The 24,201-nt window shown below is 44.4% G+C and overlaps 1 protein-coding gene across 1 annotated transcript in view; it reads left to right on the forward strand.

The window, feature by feature from the left end:
* The first annotated feature begins 20,043 nt into the window (after positions 1-20,043).
* LOC146798646 (uncharacterized) overlaps positions 20,044-24,201 on the forward strand; it is a 172,492-nt gene continuing 168,334 nt past the window's right edge. The window contains exon 1 of the mRNA XM_085625966.1: positions 20,044-20,428. Within this exon, the coding sequence (XP_085482092.1) occupies positions 20,149-20,428 (280 nt within the window). The 5' untranslated portion in view covers positions 20,044-20,148. The remainder of the gene's footprint in view (positions 20,429-24,201) is intronic.

Raw genomic sequence — 24,201 nt, forward strand, 5'->3', positions numbered from 1 at the left:
TGTGAAACTACACTAAAGAATTGTCTTATATAAATAGAAGTGAGAGTGTGTCTATCATGCTGTCCGCTGCTTTAACAATCATGGCCAAGATGATAGTCGAAATTGAGGAATAACAGCCCATGACAAATGGTGCTGTTACAAGCATAATAGATTATTTGACCTTGATTAACTTTGCATGTGACAACGGCTCGACAATGGGGTTATTAAGCACATTTGTGCGAATATATTGTGAAATGCCTGAAAAAAGATTAAGGAGTTTGTGTATATACATGTTGTTGTGTCTTATGAACGTATGTGTCCCTTTATCTTTCAGGTCATTAACGCGGTATAAAAGAAAAACATCCATATGTAGGATGTAAGTCCATATGTCCTAACCTCTCACACATAATACAATATAATAGGTAGGACAATATCACTTTCGTAACTTTTTTGCCTACTTGGGTTGATTAGGTCAAACGCAGGTCCTGATGAATGCCATTGAACCCCTTTTGGAACAAACTAGAAGTAAAAATTTCGACTTGAATTGAAGTGATCTAGGAATCATAGTTTTTCCAAAAATCCATTTATTGTTTTTAATCTTTAACCTTTAAAAAACGTATAGAGGGGATCTTTTTAAAGTTCTATACCAATTTACATACAGTATGAACTTTTTTTAATTCACTGTTTAACAAGGTTAATGGTCAATATATACCTGGCCGAGAGTTTATATTAAAAGATCTCCTGCAAAGTACCCCCACGGGTGCCCCGTTGGGCACGGCAGCGCCAGCCCCACAAGCAGGCCGGTGATGAAGCATGTCGCCATTGGTGGGTGAGGGCGTGTGCTCATAATAGGAGCTACCTCCGGTGACCAGACGGGTCCAGATCCTTAGTGTGCTTTTTGAAATCCTATTGTGTTATGGAACACCGCACTTTTTTGCCTGAAATACTCTCAGCTATTATGCATTGTATCTATCATGTAGAATGTTTCATGGTTTTCATTAACTGCAATACTTTTTTTACACAGCCTGTGCCTTCCTTACTGTTTCGCATTGAGAAAAAAATCTTGTTACATTGCAGGGGAGTCGGGATTTCAGTTCAATTAGAAGTCTGTAAATATTACCTTCAGAATTTTTCGCTAGGCTGGGCACAGACTCTATAAACACTAACACTTAGGTGTATACCTGCTCTACTCACCAACAAACCTATTTCAATTAATTTTCCCTTCCTCTGGTTATTCTATTTAAAAATTTAGGTAGAGGAGGTAAGCTCAAGATATCATGGTTAAGAGTATAAAAATTAATTTCCTACCACAATTTATATACGTTGTGCAAACACTACAGCTATAAATCCCCAAATCCGTCATAACTCAAATATAAAAGAAATTAATCACTTTTGCTTCGTGTAGCAAATCCCCAAGTTTGGCTATGTCAACTTATTTTGGACATACCTTAGCTGGTGGACTTGGTTTTCCAAACCAACTCTACACATATGCCACACAATTATGATCAGCGTTAGACTGGAATTACCTCCCTTTCTCAAAACCATGATTGCTTCTAGAACAGGATTGCACACTGGTCACGCTACACTACATCTTGTGGCAGCCCCCACAAACACAGACCCCTATACTGCTACGTTGCCTGCTGCAGTATCTATTTTACTAGAATATTGGAACCATGTAGCTAAACACACTAAGGCCCCAACATTTCCTTACCCAATGAAATCTCTGGTTCACAGCCAGACTTTAAACCAGGAAGCAGGGTTCGGTAGGTGAAACTTCCCACCAGCAGCATTTACTATGGCTCTTCATAGTGGCGGCTGGAAATGAACGGGTGGTTTGAAAAAGATTTTTTTTTAAAAACACTTACCTCTTCCGTCATCTCGCCGCTTCTCTTCCTGACTCAGTCCAGAAGAAACAGGAAGCACACAGGCTCCCCTAAGCCAATCACAACACTGTTGTCACCATGACAGCAGCATTGTGATTGGTCTGACCACCCCGGTTCGCCACTCAGAAGTGGACTATGAGCCTGTGCATGTTCTCCACACAGGCTGTGCCTTACAGCCTGATGGAGAACATGCAAAGTGCGTATGACTGTTTGGCTGGCCATCATGCGCACTTATTGTGCACAACCTACACCTCCTCCCTGTGCCACCAGCCCCTCTCCACCCTAACCCAGCCCCGTAGCTACGAAAAATAAAATGATAATAATGTTGTTATTATCATTTTATTGTTCCTTTTTCCACTGCTCTGAGAGTGAGCAGAGGAGCCACCCATAGCTCTTCTTAAGAATAGCGCAGTCTTAAAAAGAGAACTATGATTTGTGTCATTCAACCGTACTCCTGCAGATGACGCCAGTTTAACCCAACTGTTACACTGGGTGAAAGTCAGATCGATGAGAGGGACTGCGGGAGGGATAGAACCCCAATAGAATCATTCTTTCTTAAAAGGCAGTTGAAAAGAGGAATCTCTAACCTCTCATAAAAATACCTCGTGACCAACTACAAAACACACTTGGCCAACTGGGAGGGAGAACTAAATAGTTACCGGAAGTAACCTGGGTAGGCATATGGTCCAGTGCCACATGTTCCTTTATGGTATCCAACAAACACATGCAAGATGCTAAGCAGGTGGCACTTTACCCAATCGAGACTAAAAACAATGTTTAGCAGCTCGACCAATGCTGAAGGGATGCAGTTTTATTGGTACAATGGCTCATGCATGTCGTGATACGTATCCAGACATGCTAGAAGGAAATCTTAGCACAAAACTACCACAGGGCTGAAACTTCCATTAAATCCCACTATGTCAAGCTTTGGGACTTCAGGAAAAGATCACATCTGCCACACACACATCTGCCAGAACACACACCTGTTGCTAGCTGCCAGATTCAATACAAACCAATTTTGAAAACATCAGTGCGCTTCACCAATAGCTCCAATGGTGGCTAAAGGGGTAGGAAGAATATGCAGTGTAGAAGATGCTGGAAATGTGAAAACATTTGACTGACTGCTGTTCATAGCGTACACGAAAACACAATGCCAAAGACCTTGAATGTGCTGACTGTTGTTAGCCATTGCCATATGTTCAATCTGGCCTCTTCCTCTAAAAAAGGCACTGAAGAATAGCGCTAATGTCTTAATATATATATAATGTATGTCACCTTTTCTTACCCTACCTATTTTGATACCCTTTTGATACGTGTAGATATACAATGTGAATCTTTAGTTTTATTTGTAGTGTTTTAAGCTTTCTGGGGATCCTAAGGCAGAAGAAAACCTGAATGAACCAATTCATTTTATGGAGTGTTACATACTTTTGTTGTAGGCTGGCTCTAGGTGCGATTGCACAGTAAGCTAGGTCACAGTGACAATTGTAATACTGCTTTATTGGGCCCTGTGAGATGCTGGCTTAGTACATGGTGCACACTTATGTAAGTGTAGCACCCTGCACTAATCCAGACAACCCTTATGGTGATTTTAGTGGTCTTAGACAACCTTACAAAGCTCTCTAAGTGGTAGCTATGGATAGCAGCCTTCAGGCTTAGTCCAGAAGGAGTATAAAGCAGCTAGTTTTACCAGTACTTAATCTTATGGTATAGGTTAAGTGAAAAAGAACCACACAGTTTAGTTATAAAATTATGTATTTATTATTAACACTCACTGACACAATGTATTATCTCCTACCCGGAGATACAACACAATACATACAATACTTTGTGAACAGAACACGTAAGTAGCACGGAATACAGTGGTCATCAGGGGGAGGCCAAACCATACACTAAAACAGTGGAATGCGAACAACGACCAAAGTCGAGAATTGACCCAGAAGAGGTAGAAGAGCTGGGGACCCAAGCAACCACCCCAGGGAACTATCCAGGAACCCCACAGAGTTCGTGTGCAGAGTCGCAACATAACAGCGTGCTCAATGTTAGTCAATAGGTAAATCTGGATTGCAATATTAAAGAAGAAGGACCCTTCCTAGCGGACCCCAAAGAAACCCCATGGGAGATAGAAGTATGAAGAGTAACCCCACCAGTGGAAACCCCAGGAACTAGGATACCTACACCAGGGAAGCCGGGTGCATAAGTGTGAAGTGAAGTCAGAAACCGCCGTAGATCACAATGAAGGACTTCGGAAAGATGTTCCTGCCGAAGAAGGTGAAAGTGTCTGGTGGAACCCAAAGGTGGATTCAAGGTGATAGGTACCTGCAAGCAGAGGGGACAGAGTCTATGCCACTCAGGAGTGACCAGGAGGCACGGAAGACAAATCCCACCGATGTCATAGATGCAGAAGAGTTGACGGTGCCCTTGAAGTTGCAGCTGTACGGACCAGGCAATGCATAGGAGGACCAGGAGCTGTGCACGAGCTGCCCCACGTCAGATGTCAAGAGCTAAAGGATCAGTGTCCGGCAGGGGCACCAACAAGCCTTGGCAACGGCAATCAAATGTAGGTGACAAAAAAGATGCGGTGTCGGGACCAGCAAGGTCCAAGTGACTCACCACGAGAAGGGTAAGCCAGAGCAAGCCCCTAGCAAACAGGGGATCTCTCTGGAGCCAAAGAAGACCCTAAAGAGGACCCACAGCCCGAAAGCCCAGGAGTCGTAAAAGGACCTCAAGCAGCTCACCAAAGGATGCAGGCCCACAGTGCAAAGAATGCAATGCAGGCAAAGATCTTGGCTGCAGGAGATGCTTGAGGTTAGAGCTTCTTGGAGCCCGCAGATCTCTGGAGGAGAGAGTCAACAAGCCTTGGCAACTGCAAGTCGACGCTGTACACAGTTTTGTTCCAGCGGTTCCGACGAGGGATACTAGCCTCAAACTCGGTGAGAAGACAGTGCAGGCCTCAAGGGAGTTGCAGAACCACCCCCTATTGCTGAGCCTTTTGGAGTCCATGGGAGATCAGGATAAGCGACCGGCTGCTTTGCGGTGCCTGCAGATGCAGGGGAGTGCCTCCTTCACTCCAAGGGAGATTCCTTCGGGTGTCTTCGATGCCAACAGGTCCTGTGAAGAACCTGTATGGAGCACAGGCACAGACATTGCAGCAGACTTGCAGTACGACGAGACCAGGAGCAGCAGGAGTCTTCCCAGTTGCAGTCTCGGTTCCCAACGCAAAGTCCAACGAGGTCCAGAGTGCCCAGACGATTGAAGTTGAAGTGGTATGTTATCTGAATCTTGTCCCACGATGAATCTAGGGACCCATCCACAGGTAAACCCTTAAGTACCCTAAGGAAAGGGATGGAACGATTCAGGGGTCCCTCCCAGAGGAGAGGCTGGACAGTGGGGAGGGTATTCCCATATCCTGTGTCCAGATTGGTGCCAAAGCTAGAGCCAACATCTCCCTGAACTGGTTTGGACTGGAGTTTGCAAGGAGGGCACCAAATGTGCCCTTCAAGCAGTCAGAGTGGCACCCCACCCTGTCCCAATACACTAAGTCCTGTCTGGGAGGTGGTCACACCTCCCTGTGACAGGATACCTATTGTCCTACCTTCCTCTGCTCGAGCTTGGCTCAGCAGCAAGAGGACAGAATCGTGTTTCTGGTTGACAGCAGCCATAGTTTGCTGTCCGGGTCTAGACGACTGGTACTGGAGCACTGAGAGCCTCCCGGAGGAACTTTATGGTGCATGGAATCATACCTCCCACACCGTTTACAGTATGATATGGGGCTATGATTCAAACATGTTTGATACCAAACACGACAGGGTTTGTTACAGCCAGTTTAGAGATGGTCATTACTTAATGACGCATGGCACTCTATGCATCTCAATGGCTGATGCACTTACAACTCAGGAGAATGGACTCCGAAGGTTGTAGGGGTGTCCTGCTCATGCAGGGGCACCCTCACACTTAGAACCGAGCACCCTGCCTTCAGGATTGAAAGGCCTGCCTTAGGGGTGACTGATAGGTTTTAAGTGCAGTGGCCTCAGATATAAGGAAACTGTTATCTGCTTTAAGTGGTGCTAGCACCAGCTTACACAGTCTGCAATGGCAGGCCTGCAGTCACAATTTGAGTTGTCTCTTATGGGTGGCATTAAACATGCTTCAGCCCATGGGAGGATCCTGGTGTACCTATGCCCTGGGTACCTTAGTACCAAATACTAGGGACTTATCAGGGTACACCAGTAGCCAATCTGAAGTGTACCTAAGTGCTTACCATGTTCAATTTAGGGAGGAAGCACAGAGACTGGGGTCCTGATTAGCTGGATCCCAGTCAGACTAGTCATTAAAACATAATGACACCAGCAAAATGTTGGGGTGACCATGAAAGCAAATCCTACGTTCCTACAGGCCCCTTCTGTCTGTTATTTATTAGGGAGACCATAAATAACATTTTACCAGAATGCCATGACAGAGCTAAAAGGTGGGGATCGGGGAGTGACAATGGATGTACAGTTATGGAGACGAAACATAATTAATGAGAAATTGGATTAAAGAGAGTAGCAAACATAGAAAGTAAAGCAGAGATCGACATGAGACAAATTATGAAAGTGGGAAAAAAGCAAGGAATAAAAAAAAAGGAAAGGTAGATAGAAAAGGCATACAGAAGGAAACCCCTAAAACTCTCTAAAATGGTCAGCCTCGGAATATTGATAGTAGTAGTATATTGCTTTTTTACATTTTTTTCATGGATGTCCCTTCAGATCCACTGGGTAGGTAAAGAGCACCCCCTCAGAACCAACATCTCAACCTGGAAACCTGTAGTAATGGCCGGACATGCTTGCTTCACTAACTTAATGCCTTAGAGGGTAACTTGTGGGATATTTTACTTTTTGTTTTGTAACTCCCTTGGGTTGGCTGGTGGCTGACCTATACTCTGAAGGTCGCACTTCTCATCCTACCAGATGAACTAGCAAGTGGTCAAAGGCTCTAGTAAATAACTGTTGGAGTAACAAAGAGGAGCCTGGAATTGTGGAGTGGCTTTGTGGTATGGGTAGAAATATATTTATGAAGCACTCTTGTATCAGATCCGAGGATGCTCTCAACAGCATAGCCCAAAGGATGCCCTCACAATGCTAATAATTGCTTTGCATCGACAACTCAAGTCTCCCAAAATGGGTAAAGACAGAAGCAGTTAGAGGGAAGATCCTTCCATACACAAGGTTGTGCCCTAGTTTCAAAGAGGGGTTAAGGGAGGCCTTGAAGCACTTTCTTTCCCAACAGACATTTGTACTTAAATCGACCTGATTTCCCCAATAGTTTTCAGCCTATCTTCCTCATCTGTCGCTTACTATGGTCTATCTTACTATGGGTTCCAGGCAGGCGTGCAATGCCCATCAGGCTAAAAGGGCTTCAGCCCCCTTGTCGTGTTCCGTAGCCCGATCTGAAGATGTGGGGGTGTCTTCCCAAGGGAGATCAGGTTTGAGGTATGTCTGGAGAAGAGAGCTTTGGGGCAAACATTCTCTTTTTCGCCGACAACACCTTCATCTTATCTTGTTCTGCAGTATATTATTCCTTTACTTATTGAATTAACTTTGGCTAGAAACTTTATCCACTAATCTATGAGAGACTATCATTTGAGGTTGGTATAGTAATAGATATTATCATTAATAACTTTCTAACTACGCGAGTGGCTTCCTAGCCCTTGTAAGATGGCGCGTATTTTGGTACTTGTTCATAGTATGTTGATCCCAATCCAAGATGGCGCTTAAACTTAGACGCCCTGATGAATAGCGAACGATTTAGAATGTTGACATTGGTTCGACAGTCGCCTATTAGAATTTACCTTTACTTATAGGCTCAACTTCATGTAGTTTATACTTTCTTTACGGTTTACTGATTTCTCTTGACAAACTTCGTTTTTACTTCAAATATGGTGCCTAACTTTGGCGTATTTCCTTAATTATATAGTCCGTCATCAGAAGGACTATATATTCCCACACAAACATGGCGCCCATTGCGGACGCCGAAACACAACACGAGTGGTCAAGATATTGGACCCTTCTTTTCACTTTCAGGTAACTACGAACATAAGCGTATGATGATAATTGTATATGGTCATAGGATCTAGTTGTATTTTGAGCGTGAGACTTGGTTATCTGAATAATATTAGCCCTATGATTACAGAATGTTTTAATAGCGCGTCATGGAGTTGGTACATTAGCTACATGGTCTCCTGGTGCTTTGTTATTGTCTCAGGAACATTACTGGATAGTTTAATTTACTAGTGTTTCCTTCTCGATTTTTTCTGTAGAGAAAGGCAGTCATTTAACGCTCGTTTACCGGCTGACAGCCTGGTGAAATTTAGTTTACTTTTTGTTTTAGGTTACCTGAATGATACCTAGAACTGAATAATTTGCACCGTCAGAATTTGAATATTTTTGAATATCATTGGATTGGAGCCATCAGTCTGAAGTTTGATTGGTACGCCTTTTATACTTTCTAATTTTGGTTTATCATTTGTTTAAGTTACTTGGACTGAATATTATGAAATATTAATTTTACCTGCAGGTCGAGATCGTTATTTCTTTGGCTCCTGGACTTATAATATTTGTATACTGATAACACCATAATTTGGTGAGTTCATCGGAATTATATGTTCTATGTACAGGCTATTTTATTGATAGTCTCACTGGTGTTCAGCTTCACCTTACTGGTAGTTTACTTTTTTCTGGCTTTCCTTGGTTTTAGATAATTTTCTTTTATATTGTGTGCTTGGATTAAGTACAGGTCTCTAGCTTTACTTGTTTCCTTTTCTCTTAGTTCCTTTTACTTACCTTTATTTCACTAGACTATACATATGCTCAGAAGACTTTTATTTAACCCTATAACTATATATACTGATGTTCACCGGGTCTTCTCTCTCTCTTTACAATCTGCATCTCCTTTCTGTAGTTTCCTCCTTTTCTTCTCCTACACTCATTTTGAAATTTCAAACTTTTGTTGACTTTATACTTTATAATTGTTGCCCCGACCACGGTGTTTACCTATTAGGTTCTGTGCAGCTTAATAAGTTGCATATCTTGCCTTTAGTCCTTGATGTTATAATGTTTATACACTTTCTGTTGTCAAATTAAGCAAACACTTTATGAAATTCGGTTATTTCTTTGTCTCCAGCCCTGATGAAGTCCGTGACCTATTAAAGTCAGGACGAAACACGTGTTGGCTGGCAGTGGGCTTGCAGCGAAGAAGTTTCTTTCAAGAAATAAAGACAAAATACGAACACCTGGAATTTAATTTGAGATATTTTATTTTGATGTGCATTAGCATTTTCACATGATTGTTGACTTTTATAAACCCTCTTGCTCGGTTTCCAAATTTGTTGATGTTTGAGGTTAACTTGGTTAGCCTATATTACGATGTTGGTGGTCGTCGTATTGTTAACCTAGTAGCAAGGGTTTGTATAGATAGACAGAACTAACAAATCATTTCTCTGCGCAAATTGTCCCTACCACTGTGGTTTTTGTTGTTCTGCAGTATACTCAAAGGAGGCGATATGGAACACAGATGAATCACAACATCCAGAGCAAAAACGGACTGCACCGTCAGTCCGTGCGGAACTAATGTTCCTTCACCTAATCAGATGCCTGGTGCTCTCTCATAGGAAGATGAAAAGGTAAAGCTAACCGTATCGGGGAGTATGCAGAACTTTTGTCCACTGTGGGTACTATGCTTTAAGGGCACCCCTTTATTTGTGGTGACACCAAACCATATACTAATGATTAGCACACTTGCACTAACAGAGCATCCTGCAGGAAAACCCTCCTATTGCACCCTTGAAGTTGACCTGCCCTCACATGCTTCATGGTTTACTCCTCCACCCACTCACTTTGGAGTTTTCCTGCTTCAACCAAGCCAGGAAGTTAATATATAAAATGTAAAATTTCTTCAGTATGTGAAAGATTTACATTTGATGTTCCATGTGAAGCACAATTTCGAACTGGACTAGATGGTATTTTACAATTCTAAAACATCACTGTCAAGTAGATATGTCACATGTGCAACACTTTCACTCTAACCCAGTGCTTAATTTGCTTTAATAAAAAGTGTGCTGGTGACTAAAATGTTTCTTTGGTGATTGGTATCAACACTGTTCACCGCCAGCACCAGCCCTGCCCAGTTACACAATGAAAGGCAGACTTCTGTTGAAAGGAGCAAAAGAACAGGGGAAATGTGCTGCAAGGTTTACTTTAGTCAACTTAGTAACACCTCCTGCTTCCACACCCTCAAAATGCTCAATGAAATCTTCAAATGGTTTCCAGTCAACACATGCAGAATGGCCACCCAGGTCCCCATTGTTAGCAAGCTAGGCTATGGCAATGCACTCTGTTGAAATCACTGTCTAACTGCTAGAAGATTTCAGACAATACAAAACTCAGTGGTCAGACACACACTCAGGCACATCATAGAAAGTCCTGTACAACCTCTGCCTCACCTACCTTAATAGCTGCATCAACTTTGACACACCGACCACACACCTCTGTTCAGTCAGACTCCTGATTGCACACATTCCCTGCATACACAGAACCAGAATCAACCTTCTTGCTTTCTCCTACCTCGTGCCTAGCCTGGAACTACCTGCTTCTACACATTAGAGCTGCCTTCTCATACCTGAGCTGCTCAAGAAACTGAAAACTTAATTCCTCACCTGGACAAGGCCCAGTCACAGCCAATATAGCTCCTGCTTTTTCAGCACTAGGATACTCTCCGGTGTGAGCTGTGTAGTTCACAAATACCCTTAACATAACATAAAGTTTGTCTCGGTAATATTGTTGTGCTGCTGTTCAAAATCTCTCTCGCGTCTCCCGTTTCACACACAGTCTCTTTTCTTTTCCATCTCAGTCACACTCCCTTCTAATTTTTTTTCTCTTTCTTACTTTTCTGTCCATATTCTCATACATGCTTATTTTTTCCACTACTGTCTACCGTCTCTCTTTCTCTCTCTTGCTTCAATCGCTTCTCTCAATCCCTTCTCTCTCACTGTCATCCTCCCTCCCACTTCTCCTCCTCACTACCTATCAGAAACAGGCCATGTGCATGTGTTACCTATGAGAGATGCGTGTGATACTCCATCAGAATATTAGCTAGTGTCGGTTTCTCAGTCCCCACAAAACCTCAGGTTTTACATTACAGGAATGAATGCTGAAAGAGCTCAACTCTGCCTGTGAACTGTCTTACCTTAAGCTATGTCTGCACAAGGGCTCAGCCCTGTCTGCAGTGGAGCTCAGCTACATACTTGGAAGAGCTCATCTGTATCTGCCCAAGGCCACAGCGCTATTTATGCAGAAACTCGGCTCCAGCTCAATGAAATAAATTACCTATGGGCTCACGCTCTCTGCTTTAACTGTTCATGGGTTCAGCACTATGTATACAGGTACTTAGCTGCATCTGGGCTGGAACTCAGCTCTTTCTGCTAATGAGTGAGTTCTGCTCTACAAGATGATGTGGTCTGTTTGTAGCAGAGCTCCACTGCCTCTGTATGCATAAGAACCCTTCTCTGTCTTTAAAAACTTGTTTCAATGAGAGTGAAAGTGAGTATCTGAGTTTGAGTGTGTGTATGAATAAGTGAATGTGAGCACGAGTGAGTGAGTGAAGGAGAATACGTGTTAGGACGAGTGAACAAGGGATTGATTGGAGGTTTGAGAGGGAGTGGAAGTGAGTTGTGGGTGTAGCTATCAATGGTGCAGCAGGTGCAGTTGCACTAGGGCCCAAAATAGGTGAATGTGTGTAAGTGTGTTAATAAGTGAAAATGAGACCCAGTGAGCATGAATATGTTTGTGTGTGAGTAATAGTGAGTGGGAATAAGTATGAGTGAGAGTGAACATGTGAGAGAATGTGAGTTAAAGTGTGAGAGGGAAAGAGACTAATGCCCAGATTATCGAAACTTTCACACAACGCAGAGCAGCACTCAAAGCTGCTGCTTTGCTGTGAGAGATCTGAAATATGCCATCTTTACAAAGTTATGATACAATCCTGCTCTCTCCATAGCAGTGGCACACAATTAGGCTGCCAGGCACACAAAGACACCTTTGAACAATATACTATGCTTTGTATAAGTTTAAAACGTTTCCTACATCGGATGTGTGATGTACTGTGTAGTACACATCCAAAGTGGGAAAGTTAGGAGAAATAAATTAATTACTCCTTTTCAACACCTGTTTTTAAGTGGCGTTTTTGGGTGCAAAAACCGATCTAAAATTGTAACTAGCAGGCTCCAAAGTGATCATGACCCATTGCTTTTGCTTTTGAAAAATGCGGGACCTTGCCTTTACGAGTCAAATTCTACTTGAATCATAACAGGTCATAATGTAACTCTAAATTCAAATAGGAAAATATATTATCAGGCTAGAAAGATAGCAGGGAAATACACATTCATACTACTAGTTCAAAATGGACAACATTACATACCATGATATTAGATGCACCAGTGAATAATGTGGAGCAACAACAGTTTCAAATGCACAAGTTTGTGGAGTTATTGGTACAAACAACTCTGGAAAGATAGCATCAAACTAATTGTGTTTCTGTAAAATTAGCCCTCAAATTTGTTTAGACCAAAAACGATGCTGAGTCCCAGTATAACGGCCCGTTACTCCAGAATCGCACTGTCAACTACCAATAGCTGATAACCAAAGTTCCAGTGGGAACAAGGGAGGTGGAGATCAGAAATGGAATTCAGAAAGCAGACAGACATCCATGACATTTTTTACACCTCCAGTAAACTCTATGACTAGAGGGCAAAAGCAACAATTCCCTGCAGAGGAAGTTGAGCAAGCAGTCAAGGTGCAAAAGCCTCATAAAGCGGCTGGCCCGGATAAAATTCTATCAGATGTCTTTCTCAACCAGTTAACTCTTTGGTCTCCAGTTCTAACTCAAACTTTTAATACCATCTGGACCCTAAGAGATGTCCCACACTCATGGCGGAAATCAATAATCATGCCTATTCACAAAAAAGACCAGAGAGAGATCTTGTTACTAATTATCGCCCGATTTCATTACTTGATGGCGTGGGCAAACATTTTGGAAAATTACTCTTATCCAGCTTATATCAGTGGCTGGAAGACTTGGATTTGATAACACCATATCTAGCTGGGGTCAGGAGGGGCCAGGGCACAGCACATAAGGTCTTTAGACTGAATCTAATTTGTTCTAAATATACACGCCTTTAAAAATTCTCCACTCTACCTGGTCTTTGTGGATCTCCAAACAGCCTTTGATAGCGTTGATCATCCCACGTTATGGCAAATCTTCATCAGAATGAGCATCCCTGATGACATTTTGAAGCTCTGAATTGCCCTGTATTCTGGTAACACCACAAGAATCAGATACAGCACAAGAGGGGAATATACAACTGAAATACCAATTGAGCGAGGTGTAAAACAGGACTGTGTCTTAGCTCCAACACTTTTTAACTGCTACATAAATGACATTGTTACAGCTCTTAAAAACCCTTAATTTGGATGTACCAAAAATAGGCAACGACTATATTCCAAATCTGCTCTTTTGCAGACAATGCAGTATTGTTAGCCAGAATGGAGATATCAATGCATCGTATTCTGGAAGAATTTGAGTCCTTCTGTACAGCAAGGAAATTGCCTATTAACGTTGATAAAACGAAATATATGATCTTAAATCGAAAGCAAGAACTGTGAGTCACTTTTAAGGTTTACAAAACACCTTTGCAAAAAGTATCCTCTTACGATTATCTTGGGATTCGACTGGATGATAAACTTAAGTGGTCCCAGCAGCAATCAAAAAGTACAATCATATTGGCATAGCAAGCTGGAGTGGTACTGAGGTTTGTAATTTCACTGGACAAACATTCAGTGAAATCAGCAATTCTAGCGTATAAAATGTAAGCAAGGTCTGCTTGTACATATGGCACTGAGGTCTGAGGTTACAAGAAAAGCACTGAAATACAAATTACTGAAAATAATTTAATTCGACGTTTTCTACAACAGGGGCCTGGTACACCAATGTTGCCTTTTGAGGACGGATTTCGTATAGTAAAAATTGAGGACTATATTGCACTGGTTCCCCTAAGATATTGGTTTCGCATTCGGTCTAAAATCATATAGACTTACATTGCACGATATTATGAAGCAGCAAGACTATCAAAAGCTACCATGGTTTGCTCATTTGTCAGACATTCTGACTAGTATTGGCTTAAATATTGGCACCATCCTGAAACGATCACAAAGGATAGCCTCGATGTGTGCACTATAAACAACTAATCAACATGAGCCACCTAGGTACCTTATCAAAGCATTATTTTTCTTTTGATCAAGATGTGGATTTAATTGATTGTCTTGACGACAATTATCCGGCAGGAAAAAGAGCCCTTTATCTTAAATTCAGATTAGGTACTCTACCAGTGGCTTTTGTGACTAAAAGCTAGTTGAAATCACCAGATGATGGAATGTAGCAGTGACCATGCTCCCTTGGATGCTGTGAAACGCTAATACACTTTTATTTGCTGTGTCACTTCACTTAACGCATCCGTAGACATTATCTGCGACCAATCTTTCTAACATTTAATATAAGAACTTGCAAAGAGGCAGAGGCTCTCGGTAGAAGAACTGATGACAGAGCTATTATAATGGCCATTTCATACTACATCTACGCAGCATGGAAACAAAGATCAGTCACACTTTTAAAATTGAATGTCGAATGGCAAGTTAGACAATCTTTTAATGTTTGAGTTGCATAGATTAAGTTAGTATGCAAGCATTTATATACACTATTTATACATTAAGTATTTATTAGCTTGTTTGCCAAGGTTAGCGAGTTATGCCATGGGTATAACTGTTGAAAGTATGTGTAGTGACAAAATGATTGGCTAGCAAAAAGGTTGCTTGTCTTTTAAACCTACTGTTTTATATTGTATCAAAGGAAAGAGTGGTAGATATTCTTATGCGTGTGAGAAACAAGAGCTACCTTTTTATGTCGAGCCTAGAGCAGCGCATGCGCTGCTTGCTCGACTTTTAGTAAGGGGCTTTTCAAAGTGCTACCCACAAGCTTTTCCTGGCCTAACGTTTGCGTGCATGTGCGCGTGAAGGCGCGCAGCCGCCATCTGCCTTTCTCATCTCATTAAGCCTTGTTCTAATGGCTCTTCTGCTCGCACTCCCTTCTCCCCCCTCCCTCCTCGTCAGCTTTATTCAGGCTCCTCTGCTTGCACTACCCCCTCCCTTCTCCCCCCTCCCTTCTCCCCCCGCCCTTCTCGTCACCTCTGCTTGCACTACCCCCTCACTACCCCCTCCTTTTCCCCCGCCCTTCTCGTCAGCTTCGACAATCTCTGTTTGTTCCATGTTCACCCTCAAGTCACTTCTGAGCCTCCTCCCTCATCGCTTCTATCGACTTCCCTGCACTACACTACCATGAGCCCGGCGCGGGTCCTGTGGGCAGTGGGCTTGACGTGCTGCATGGGTGAGTTGTATTTTTCAGTGCATCACCACGTCTTCCTAGCGCCCTTGTACCCTCATTCCCTCTGCCCCTCCCCCACCACAGAGCGCGTCCCTGCGATCACTTTCGCTTTGCCGCACGGCCAATGCTTGCACGTATTTCTTTTAACTTTAGTCCAGTGGGTTAAGCGCCTGCTTGTTCGTAGTTTATTGCCACACCTCGATTGCCCAGTGTTTTGCATTCTTACCAGCAGCCCTGAATGATACTTTCCTCCTGCTACACAAATGCAGAGGACATACTTTTGAGTGTGTGGTAATTGCAGATAGCATAGCAGGGACCAGTGGTTGCCTTCCTTTTCTGAGCTGTGCTACATTGTGATTTAGGTAGGAGTACGTGTTTTAGACAGAGCGGTGCTTTAAAACCGTGCGCAGAGCTGTGCGCCCACGCACATTTTCATGACTCAGCCCCTGCAGGAATCTGTATGCACAGAACAGCGCGGTGAATGGGAATGACATCCAAAAAAAATGCCCGCAAAAGACTTTTCGCACATTATTCTCCATTACACGGTGTTAAAGTTGTAACCGACCTTATGCAGTATACAAATAAAACGGCATTTCCACGAGTATTTTTTACATGATTCTTAGATGGCCATAACTCTGGTGAGTTTTTTAGTAATGTTTTGCGCAGGCACTTGTATGACGCAGAGCACTGCAGCTATTTTCCTTCCATGAAAAAGGCGCAGGTGCACAATGCACAACTCCGCACGAACGGACACCACCCTCAGTCAATCCAGGCCTTGTCTTATGTGCAGCGTAGTTGCACCCTGAGGACAGGCTCCTGCGCCCCCAGGATGGGCTGCTCAAGACAAGAGGCATTACTGCACGCTAAAGTGCAGGGTAAACACTCGCCGCAAACTCCCTATCTCTGCCCAATCTGCGCACAGACCTGCGGATCAAACGTCCATTCTTTGTAACGGGCGCTGAACATATCTGTCGAGGACTAGGCCCAATCAGGACAAATGACTGAGCCAGGCCCGGTTGCATAGCCATTAGGTCTCGCCTTTGGGACCTTATAAGTGTTTAGCCATGCAACAGTTAATGTTGCTGCAGTAAGGATATTGTGCTTCATAACTAAATACTTGTAAGGTCCCAAAGGCGAGACCTATTGGCTATGCCAGTGCTTGTTTGTATAGGAGCTAAGATGATCTTAAAATAACTATACAGCTCTTAAAGGACTATAAATTACACTGTAGTATTTTACTGTGGAATTGTTGATGACAAATTGAGTTGTATATTGAATTTTAATTGTTATGGCTTGTTTGGCTGAAAACAATAAATATGCTTTGCATAAATCCATTGATCTCATCATTCCCTATTGGTTTATCAAGAATCTATTTATGACAGGGAAACAAAACCTCAATATTTTAATTCCAGTTAATGCCCATTGTTAGCTGCCCTTTGAATAAAACCGCTTGTGATATAAAAAATATGTAATGTCGGGCTTCTGGTGACATTTACAAACCACAAGGCAAAGATATCACCAAAATCCCTCAGTGACAAAATTGAACCAGATTACACAGTTACCCGTTATGTATCCTCTGTATGTACTTAACTTTTAACCATTGTGTAGATGTATATAGATAAAATTGAACCTTAAACAAGAGACAATTCATTTAGGTGCTACCCACATATAACACAACCAAAATAATTTGCACTCAGTCGACAGCATAAAGAATACAGCCTAACGGCTATGTTAAAACATCAACAGAACATGAGGGTTTACAACGAGTGGTGAAATCAAATGTTTGAAGTTTTTTTTAAAGTGCTAATTCATCAAATAAGGGAGGAGGTGTGGCCTAGTTTCTAAGCTGTCAATCTGAGGACCTAGGCACAGGGCCGGTGCGCTGCACGGGTGGGGGCCGGTTTTGTGCCCCTGGGGGCCGTTTTTGTTACAGGGCCGTTTTTGCAACATGGCTGCAAAATCGGCCCTGTAACTAAATCGGCCGAAAACCGGCCCTGGCAAAGAGCTCGGCGGCTCCCCCAAGCCCTGGGGGGGCCGGCCGAGCACTTTGCCAGGGCCGGTATTGGTTCCCAGTCCGGCCCTGCCTAGGCATCCAGCTTGGCATTGACTGAAAATCCTGCAGTTGTAGGAAATCACTTAATCATAATGTGAGTAAAATGTAAATGTGTGAGATACTACTATAAGATTTAAGTCACCACTTGATGAATACAATGTTGTATCATTTTCTATCGCCTCTCATAAAGTGCAACGCTCTGTTGCTCTTGGGGTGGAGAAGTGTGGCTCAATGGTTAGAGCGGCAGACCCTGATGCAGAGGTCTGGCCCGGACCAGGGTTTGATTCCCACCTCGGCGGGTCTTGGGCTCAATTTCCCCGGACCTGATAATTCTCGCCTCGGTGCCTATTCTAATCATGGGTCCCACTCTGCAACTCTGGGCAATAGCTTGCTTAATCTCCACAACGGCCCCAAAAGTGCTAGGATGCCTGGCTTCACCTTGGGGGTGCCCAGGAGTGGGCACTTCACAGGGAAAGGCCAGGAAGGGTTCCACAGCGGTATGTGCACAGCGCCTGAGAGACCCTTTTGGGGGTGTGCGGAGCGCTATATAAATGCACTACATTTACATTTGGGCTGGTCCATGGTTTAGAAATACCAATAAATGCATGCTTTTAGCTTTGAATAGGTATCCCTCTTATCATTCTCTGTTGTACTCCTTCCTGTTGAGCTATTGGTGAGCCCCCTTCATTTTGTGAAAGCCAGATAGAAGTTCCCCACAATACTCTTTATCCTGGTTTATTCTTTACACCCCAAGTCTACTTCTCAGTATCTATGGAAGCACTATCTTGGGCACATTGGGAGGGAAACAGCATTTACAACGCTGCCATTACATTGCGTTCCTTTTACAACACGGTCGTTGCAACAACCGCGCTGTTAGAACACGATACCTTTACATAGCAAGTCATTAGATCAACTTGCTGTAGGGGGTGCTCTAACCTAAGAAATAGTATAATTTACCATTCCAACACGTTCCCTACTGTTGCGCACGCTGGAGTTGGAATAGTAAATTATACTATTCCTAAATTCAGCGCGCCCCCTACAGCAAGTCGATCTAATGACTTGCGATGTAAAGGCATTGTGTTCTAACAACCACGTCGTTGTAACGACCGCGTTGTAATAGAAGGCGATGTAATAGCATGTGTAGTAATATGCTATATTACATTGGGAGATTCCTCCCACACACATCTTCTTGTTCCTTGGAAGCATTTTATCATTATGCAGTTCATGCTCCTTTTAATCAGATAAGACACTTTTCCAGTAAACCTTCAGTGCTTTCTTTTCTGTGCGTCAGACTAGGGGCGTAGCTACCATTGGTGGAGCAGGTGCAGTGGCAAAGAAGTCCAGAGCCCTGAGGGGCCCATTGGACACTGATAATTGCTGTGTTTACTACCACACCAGCATTCAAAGGGGCCATTTGCCCTGCTTGCACCATGGCATCCTTGCTACACTACTTTGTCAGACATGCACAGGACTCACTTGGCACCAACGATCTTGCAGACATCTGTTGCTCGTAGGTCTGGTGAACACTCTCTGAGCTATATCAGTGCTTGGTGTCTCAGGGGAATGCATTGGTGAAGATTTAAGATCTGTCTTTATTGTGCTAAAGCAGGAAAGAAGAGGCATGCACATATGCCTTCTCCGTACATTAGCACATTAAACCCGGAGCTATTGGCCTTCCAAACGTACCCGACCCCCAGTGTCCGAAATTGTAGCCCCACCACCTCTGTTTAGTACAACCCCCACCCCCGAAGTTCGGGTCTAGTTGCACCCCTGATTCAAGGAGTGCTGAAGTACCAGTAGGCTAGGTGGGCCGGCCCTAAATCATATTGTCCGGGACAGCTCCCTGGGCAGAAAGAAAATCTGGTGTTTGTTGTGGGGGAGGGGACAGGGGTCGATGTGATGGCAGGATGTATGCAGTGGTGTAACACAGGTCCCCGCAGCTGTGCAGGGGGGCCACCGAGCTGCAGGGGCCCCACTCAGCACAGTACTCTTGTCTGAAAGTTCCCGATTAAATCCTGAGCTGCCCCCCATGCACGTTGTATGGGGGCCCCTTCAAGATCCCTTGTCATTGGAGGTATGAGGAAGATGGGAGGAGGGCATGGGGTGGATAGGGTGCTAAAAATGACAGTGTGGTACATTAAGGGCTGATTACAGTCTTTAACGGGACTAGAGTGAGACCAAGTGGGACGGATGAGCTGTGTTTGCATGGCACTAAGTCAGGCAGCTCCCAGCTGCACCCCTTCGAATATTGGCGCTCCAGTCCCAAGGCTGGCACAGCCAGTAGGTTGCAGAGAGCAATACATAAAAAGCATGGATAAAATAAATAGCTCCAAGAGAGCACAAACCATGTTGAGAACGTGCGTGGAAGGAGAAGGAAGGGCTGGGGGCTCCTGGCCAGCTTGACCACGTTGTATCTTTTCACGAGGCCCGCTCCTGCACGCTCATTTCGTGGCCTGGGAACAGTTAACTCTTTTCGTTGGCACGGCCTTTGCTGCGCGAGCCCTGGCATGCGACCACTAATTCCCAGGCAGAGGGATTATTTGAAGCCTTGCACAATATGGCCGCCAGCAGCGCAGCCTTTGCCCGCTCGTTGATGGCACGGGACCGCTCCACTAGCTTCTAAAAAAAGTAACAAGGCCCCTCCCCGGCCCCGCAGGATTTGGCCCTGTAATTAATTCAAAAGGAGAGCTGACGAGAGCGGAGCTGCGTAGAGTTGTTTCCACAGCACCTGGCACTGCCGTCCTGCCCTGCGGGGTGTAGCTGCCAATGCCATGGGCTGGTCGCGCGGCGTGCACCTGCCTTGACACTCCGTCGTCCGAGATGACCCTGCATTGGCTCTGGTGGATTTATGGCATCGCGGTGGCTGTTCAGTCTCGTGGCGCTCCAGCGGCGGGCCAGGACGGCTGCACAGACCAGCTCCCCCTACAGACGGACGAACCACTGCCGACCATGAGCTCGTGCGCAGTCCGCTGTGCGGCCGAGTCCTACATCCGCATGCTGAGCAGCAGGACGGAGATGAGCGTGCTGTTCACCGAGGCCCTAGCAGGTGAGAGCCTGGTCAGCTCCTGGGTGGACTGAGAGGCGCTGCATGCAGGAGCAGTGCAGGTCCGGACGGGACAGGCCTGGTCCACGCTTAACAAACCCTTAAAGAAATGCATGCATCAATGCATGCCATAAGAGCTGCTCTCAAATAGACTACTTTCCTTAAATAGGTGTCATTTCAGGGGAAGCTCCTGTAGCACAGGGGTTGACAAGGGAAAAGCTCTTACATTGCATGCTGTTTATTTTTATTAATTGATTTGTGTCATTTATATATCTTGGTCCATGCCATGACGACAGCAAAGCAATTTGCAACGAGGGGACAGTTCCCCTAACAGTGGCTCTTAACAAGCATTTGCAATGCAATAGGTCTCGCATTTACCAGAGTTTGAGCTATTGGCATTGTAAATGGAAATGCATGTTCTTTATTTGTTTCGAAAGGCCACAATAAGTGCTTAAACACGCACTTTGTACTTATAGTCATTGCTTGCAAGAAGCCAGGCTGGCAGTAACTGCGCCTCTTTTACTGCTAGTCTTGCTTCTCGTAAGCAAGGACTTTAAGTACAAAGCATTTATAAAGTGCTTGCTACTCCTGATGAGGTGTCTAAGCTCTTTTAGGCGAGCAGCACGCTACTTCAGAACCAAAGAAAGGATTAGTTGTGAATTAGTATGGGGAAATCATGAAATTAATTTGATCAGTGGACATGTTAGTCTGTTTTTGGATTGAAAAGGATATATCTTATTCTTCTTGCTTGAGTTGTGCCTTTTCTGTAACAATATTTTAGGGCGATTGACTATTATTAATTTTACAATTTTACTCCTAAACAAAGGTTAGATCTACAGCTTAAGAACGGGTTCATTAGAATCCCAAAGGTTACTGTTTCTTTTAATGTAGTTTCATGTTTACACAGATACTCTATATGCGCCTTAGAGAATTCTATAACCCACGAACTTGCTGGAAAGCAGAGGAGGTTGTTTTTTTTGATATATTAAGAATACTATCCGCATTGAGTACTGGATTGATGCTCATGGCCTGCTTTCTTCACCAGTTTGTTAGTACTGTGAAATAACAGGTGTCAGTATCACCCAACTCAACAGTTCATATTTTACCAACCTCGGATTAATGGCGGAATGGGTCTTTCACATACTTGAACTTTTACTTGCAGGTTAGCTGAATAGCTCAGCACTTAAATCACTGAGCTTTACGTCTATAAAGTCCTGGTAAGAGCATGCAAAGGCAAACACTGTATACCTCTCACCATAAACAACTGCTGATATTGATAGCAAACTGTTAAACACAGAAACAGCCTGGAAAGCCAGTTAAGAAAATATTTTTACAATACGGAGTTTATTGTGCTAAAGTTCAGAGAGAGAATACGATGTACTGAAATGTGGCTGAGCTTAATTCAAGCATTTCTACCCATCTGTTTTTTAGGTGACACGTCCAAAGTGCGACGGGTAAAGGCAGATATGGGTCACTTAGCTCAGAGTGCCTAGGGCTCGCACTGGACCTCATTGGTAAGGCCCAACAACTAAGCAAAACGGGTGAGAAGGGACAAGCCTGGCAGTTCGGACTGGACTCTTCCTGTTCGAGAGGGACCGGGGTTGATTTGATTATGTTTTTCCCAGTTTGTAAAGGCACAGTAACCAAAAAACGGATGGACTGTATTGCAGCCCAGAGGAGTTATCAGTGGCTGAGATTAACCACGGACCAAAACTGAGAATGGAGAGTTTCTGAGCTCCGTCTCAGCCATCAGAGCAGGAAGAGAGATGTGGCAAAATTATTGGTCATTACAGGGGAAGGACAGGGGAGGAAGAATGTAAAGGAGAGAGAGAGATAGGGGAAGAGCGAGCAAGAGTTTACAGCAGAGAAGGCGCTTGGCAGGCTTTTTCAGCACGATATAAGAGGCGATAATAAATCCCTCTTCTCTTCATATACAACAGTGCAGGTGTGAGCAGGCTCTGTGCACGCTTCTGTGCACCGCTCACCCGATGTGTCCACTGAAGTCACCAGTGTGATCGAAGACTGCAATGCAGTGTAGACTTTTCTAACACATTATAGCAGTTGTGCAGGGTTGTGATGTGACCCGCTAGTGGAACCAAAGCAGCCCTGACCATTACACCAGTTCCCACAAGCCATAGCTCCCACTATAACATTCAACCCATTTCTCTTACTCGCTCCTCAAACTTAAAAAACTCAGCCCTCCTACTAGTGGAGTGGCGGCATCCGCTGCTATTGTTAAAGGAAAACAAAACTGAAAGCGCGCATGGCACGCTGAAAATAAAACAAGAACAAAAAATAGTGTTAAAACAGAGCAAAAGCAATCATTACTAAAACACGGGCTGAGCAAATAGCAGCTAAAATGTACCTTGTTTAATGTATGGCTTGTGAATGTTGTGAGGGGTGGAAGGGAGGGGCTCTGGAAGAGAGACTCGATGTGAGGCTCTTTAAATATAAATTGAAAACGCTCGCTCTACACTGCTGTGTAATGAAAATAACACACTCCCTGTGTGCTGACGAGGGGGCGGGGGAGGGGGGCTGAGAAGCAAAAGGGAAGAAGGGGTTAAGGGTGGGTGCATGGTGGGAGGGTGGTGCACATGTCACGCACAGCGCAACGAAAATGAACGGAAGGAAGCCAAAGTTACGATTGCAGTCTAAGATTAGCCGCGCGCGCACCAAGCGTAGCGTAACAGGACAATTAATTAAATAATTAAACATTGTGCAAAAGAAAGCAGTTACTCTACTGTGCAAGGGGGTCGGAAGGCTTCTTACGGCAATCCAGCTTCCTCGGAGACACGTTGGTGCGCATCTCACACAGCGTGTCCCGATCACCGCATACCATGGGCTACGTTTTGAAATCCCTGGGGCTACAGTGGACTGCGGAGAAGCGGTGCTCGAGGGACCAAGATCCGGAGTGCGTGTGCGGCCTGACTCATGACCACCATGGTGAGCCGATGCTGAAGTGTGCTGTGCTCCCGGAGTTGTGAAGGGGCTTGGCCCCCCTGGCCATGACCTGACGACACCCGCCACCCTGTTGGGCAAGGGGGCGCCCCATGCCTGTGAGAGCTATGGCCCCGGCCTCCGTGGTTTAAGACATAGAGTTGGTTTAAGACAACAGTGTTCAAAGCCCAACAGGGCCCCATGGAGACTGGGAGGCGGGAGCGAGCGAGCAAGAGTTGTGCTAACGCTGCGAGCCGCACACGTGCACATCTCCTGTTATGCTAAAACGGCGGGAGCCGTACATCTGCACATCGCCTGCCTGGGCGCATACACTAGAAAAGTGAAAGGGCGCCATGCGCGCTTTATGCTCAAACGACGGGAGCCGTACACGTGCACATCGCCTGTCCAGCCGTGCGTGCACATCTCCTGTCCCCCTTCGGCCAAGAGACCGAAAACAATAGATCTCGCTAAGGCGCACAGCGCATGTGCTGCGTCGCTAGGCGAGACCTAAAAAGGGATTGTTCTTAAGAGTAATAGGTTGCCATAATAATCTCTTAGACCATGCATGCTTTTATAAAAAGATGTTTGTATACCAGGTGCACTTAGAAGGAAATCTTTGTGCACTGAGGAACACAGAAAGAAGTGTTCATATGTGAGTGGCTTTCAGAAGATGTCATAAAGCAGGTTCTATAAAGGAAAATGTTCTTTTTACTGCTTTCAGAAGTGGAATGGACTTGTATGATTTTTTTTAATGATGTAATGTTAAGAGTCATTTGTGTAGCACACGTTCTGCGATTAGTATGACCTCGCTGAGCTAACACAATGTAGGTACATTCTGA

The sequence above is a fragment of the Triturus cristatus genome, chromosome 9 (assembly GCF_964204655.1).
Source record: "Triturus cristatus chromosome 9, aTriCri1.1, whole genome shotgun sequence".
In the NCBI taxonomy this organism is placed as follows: domain Eukaryota; kingdom Metazoa; phylum Chordata; class Amphibia; order Caudata; family Salamandridae; genus Triturus; species Triturus cristatus.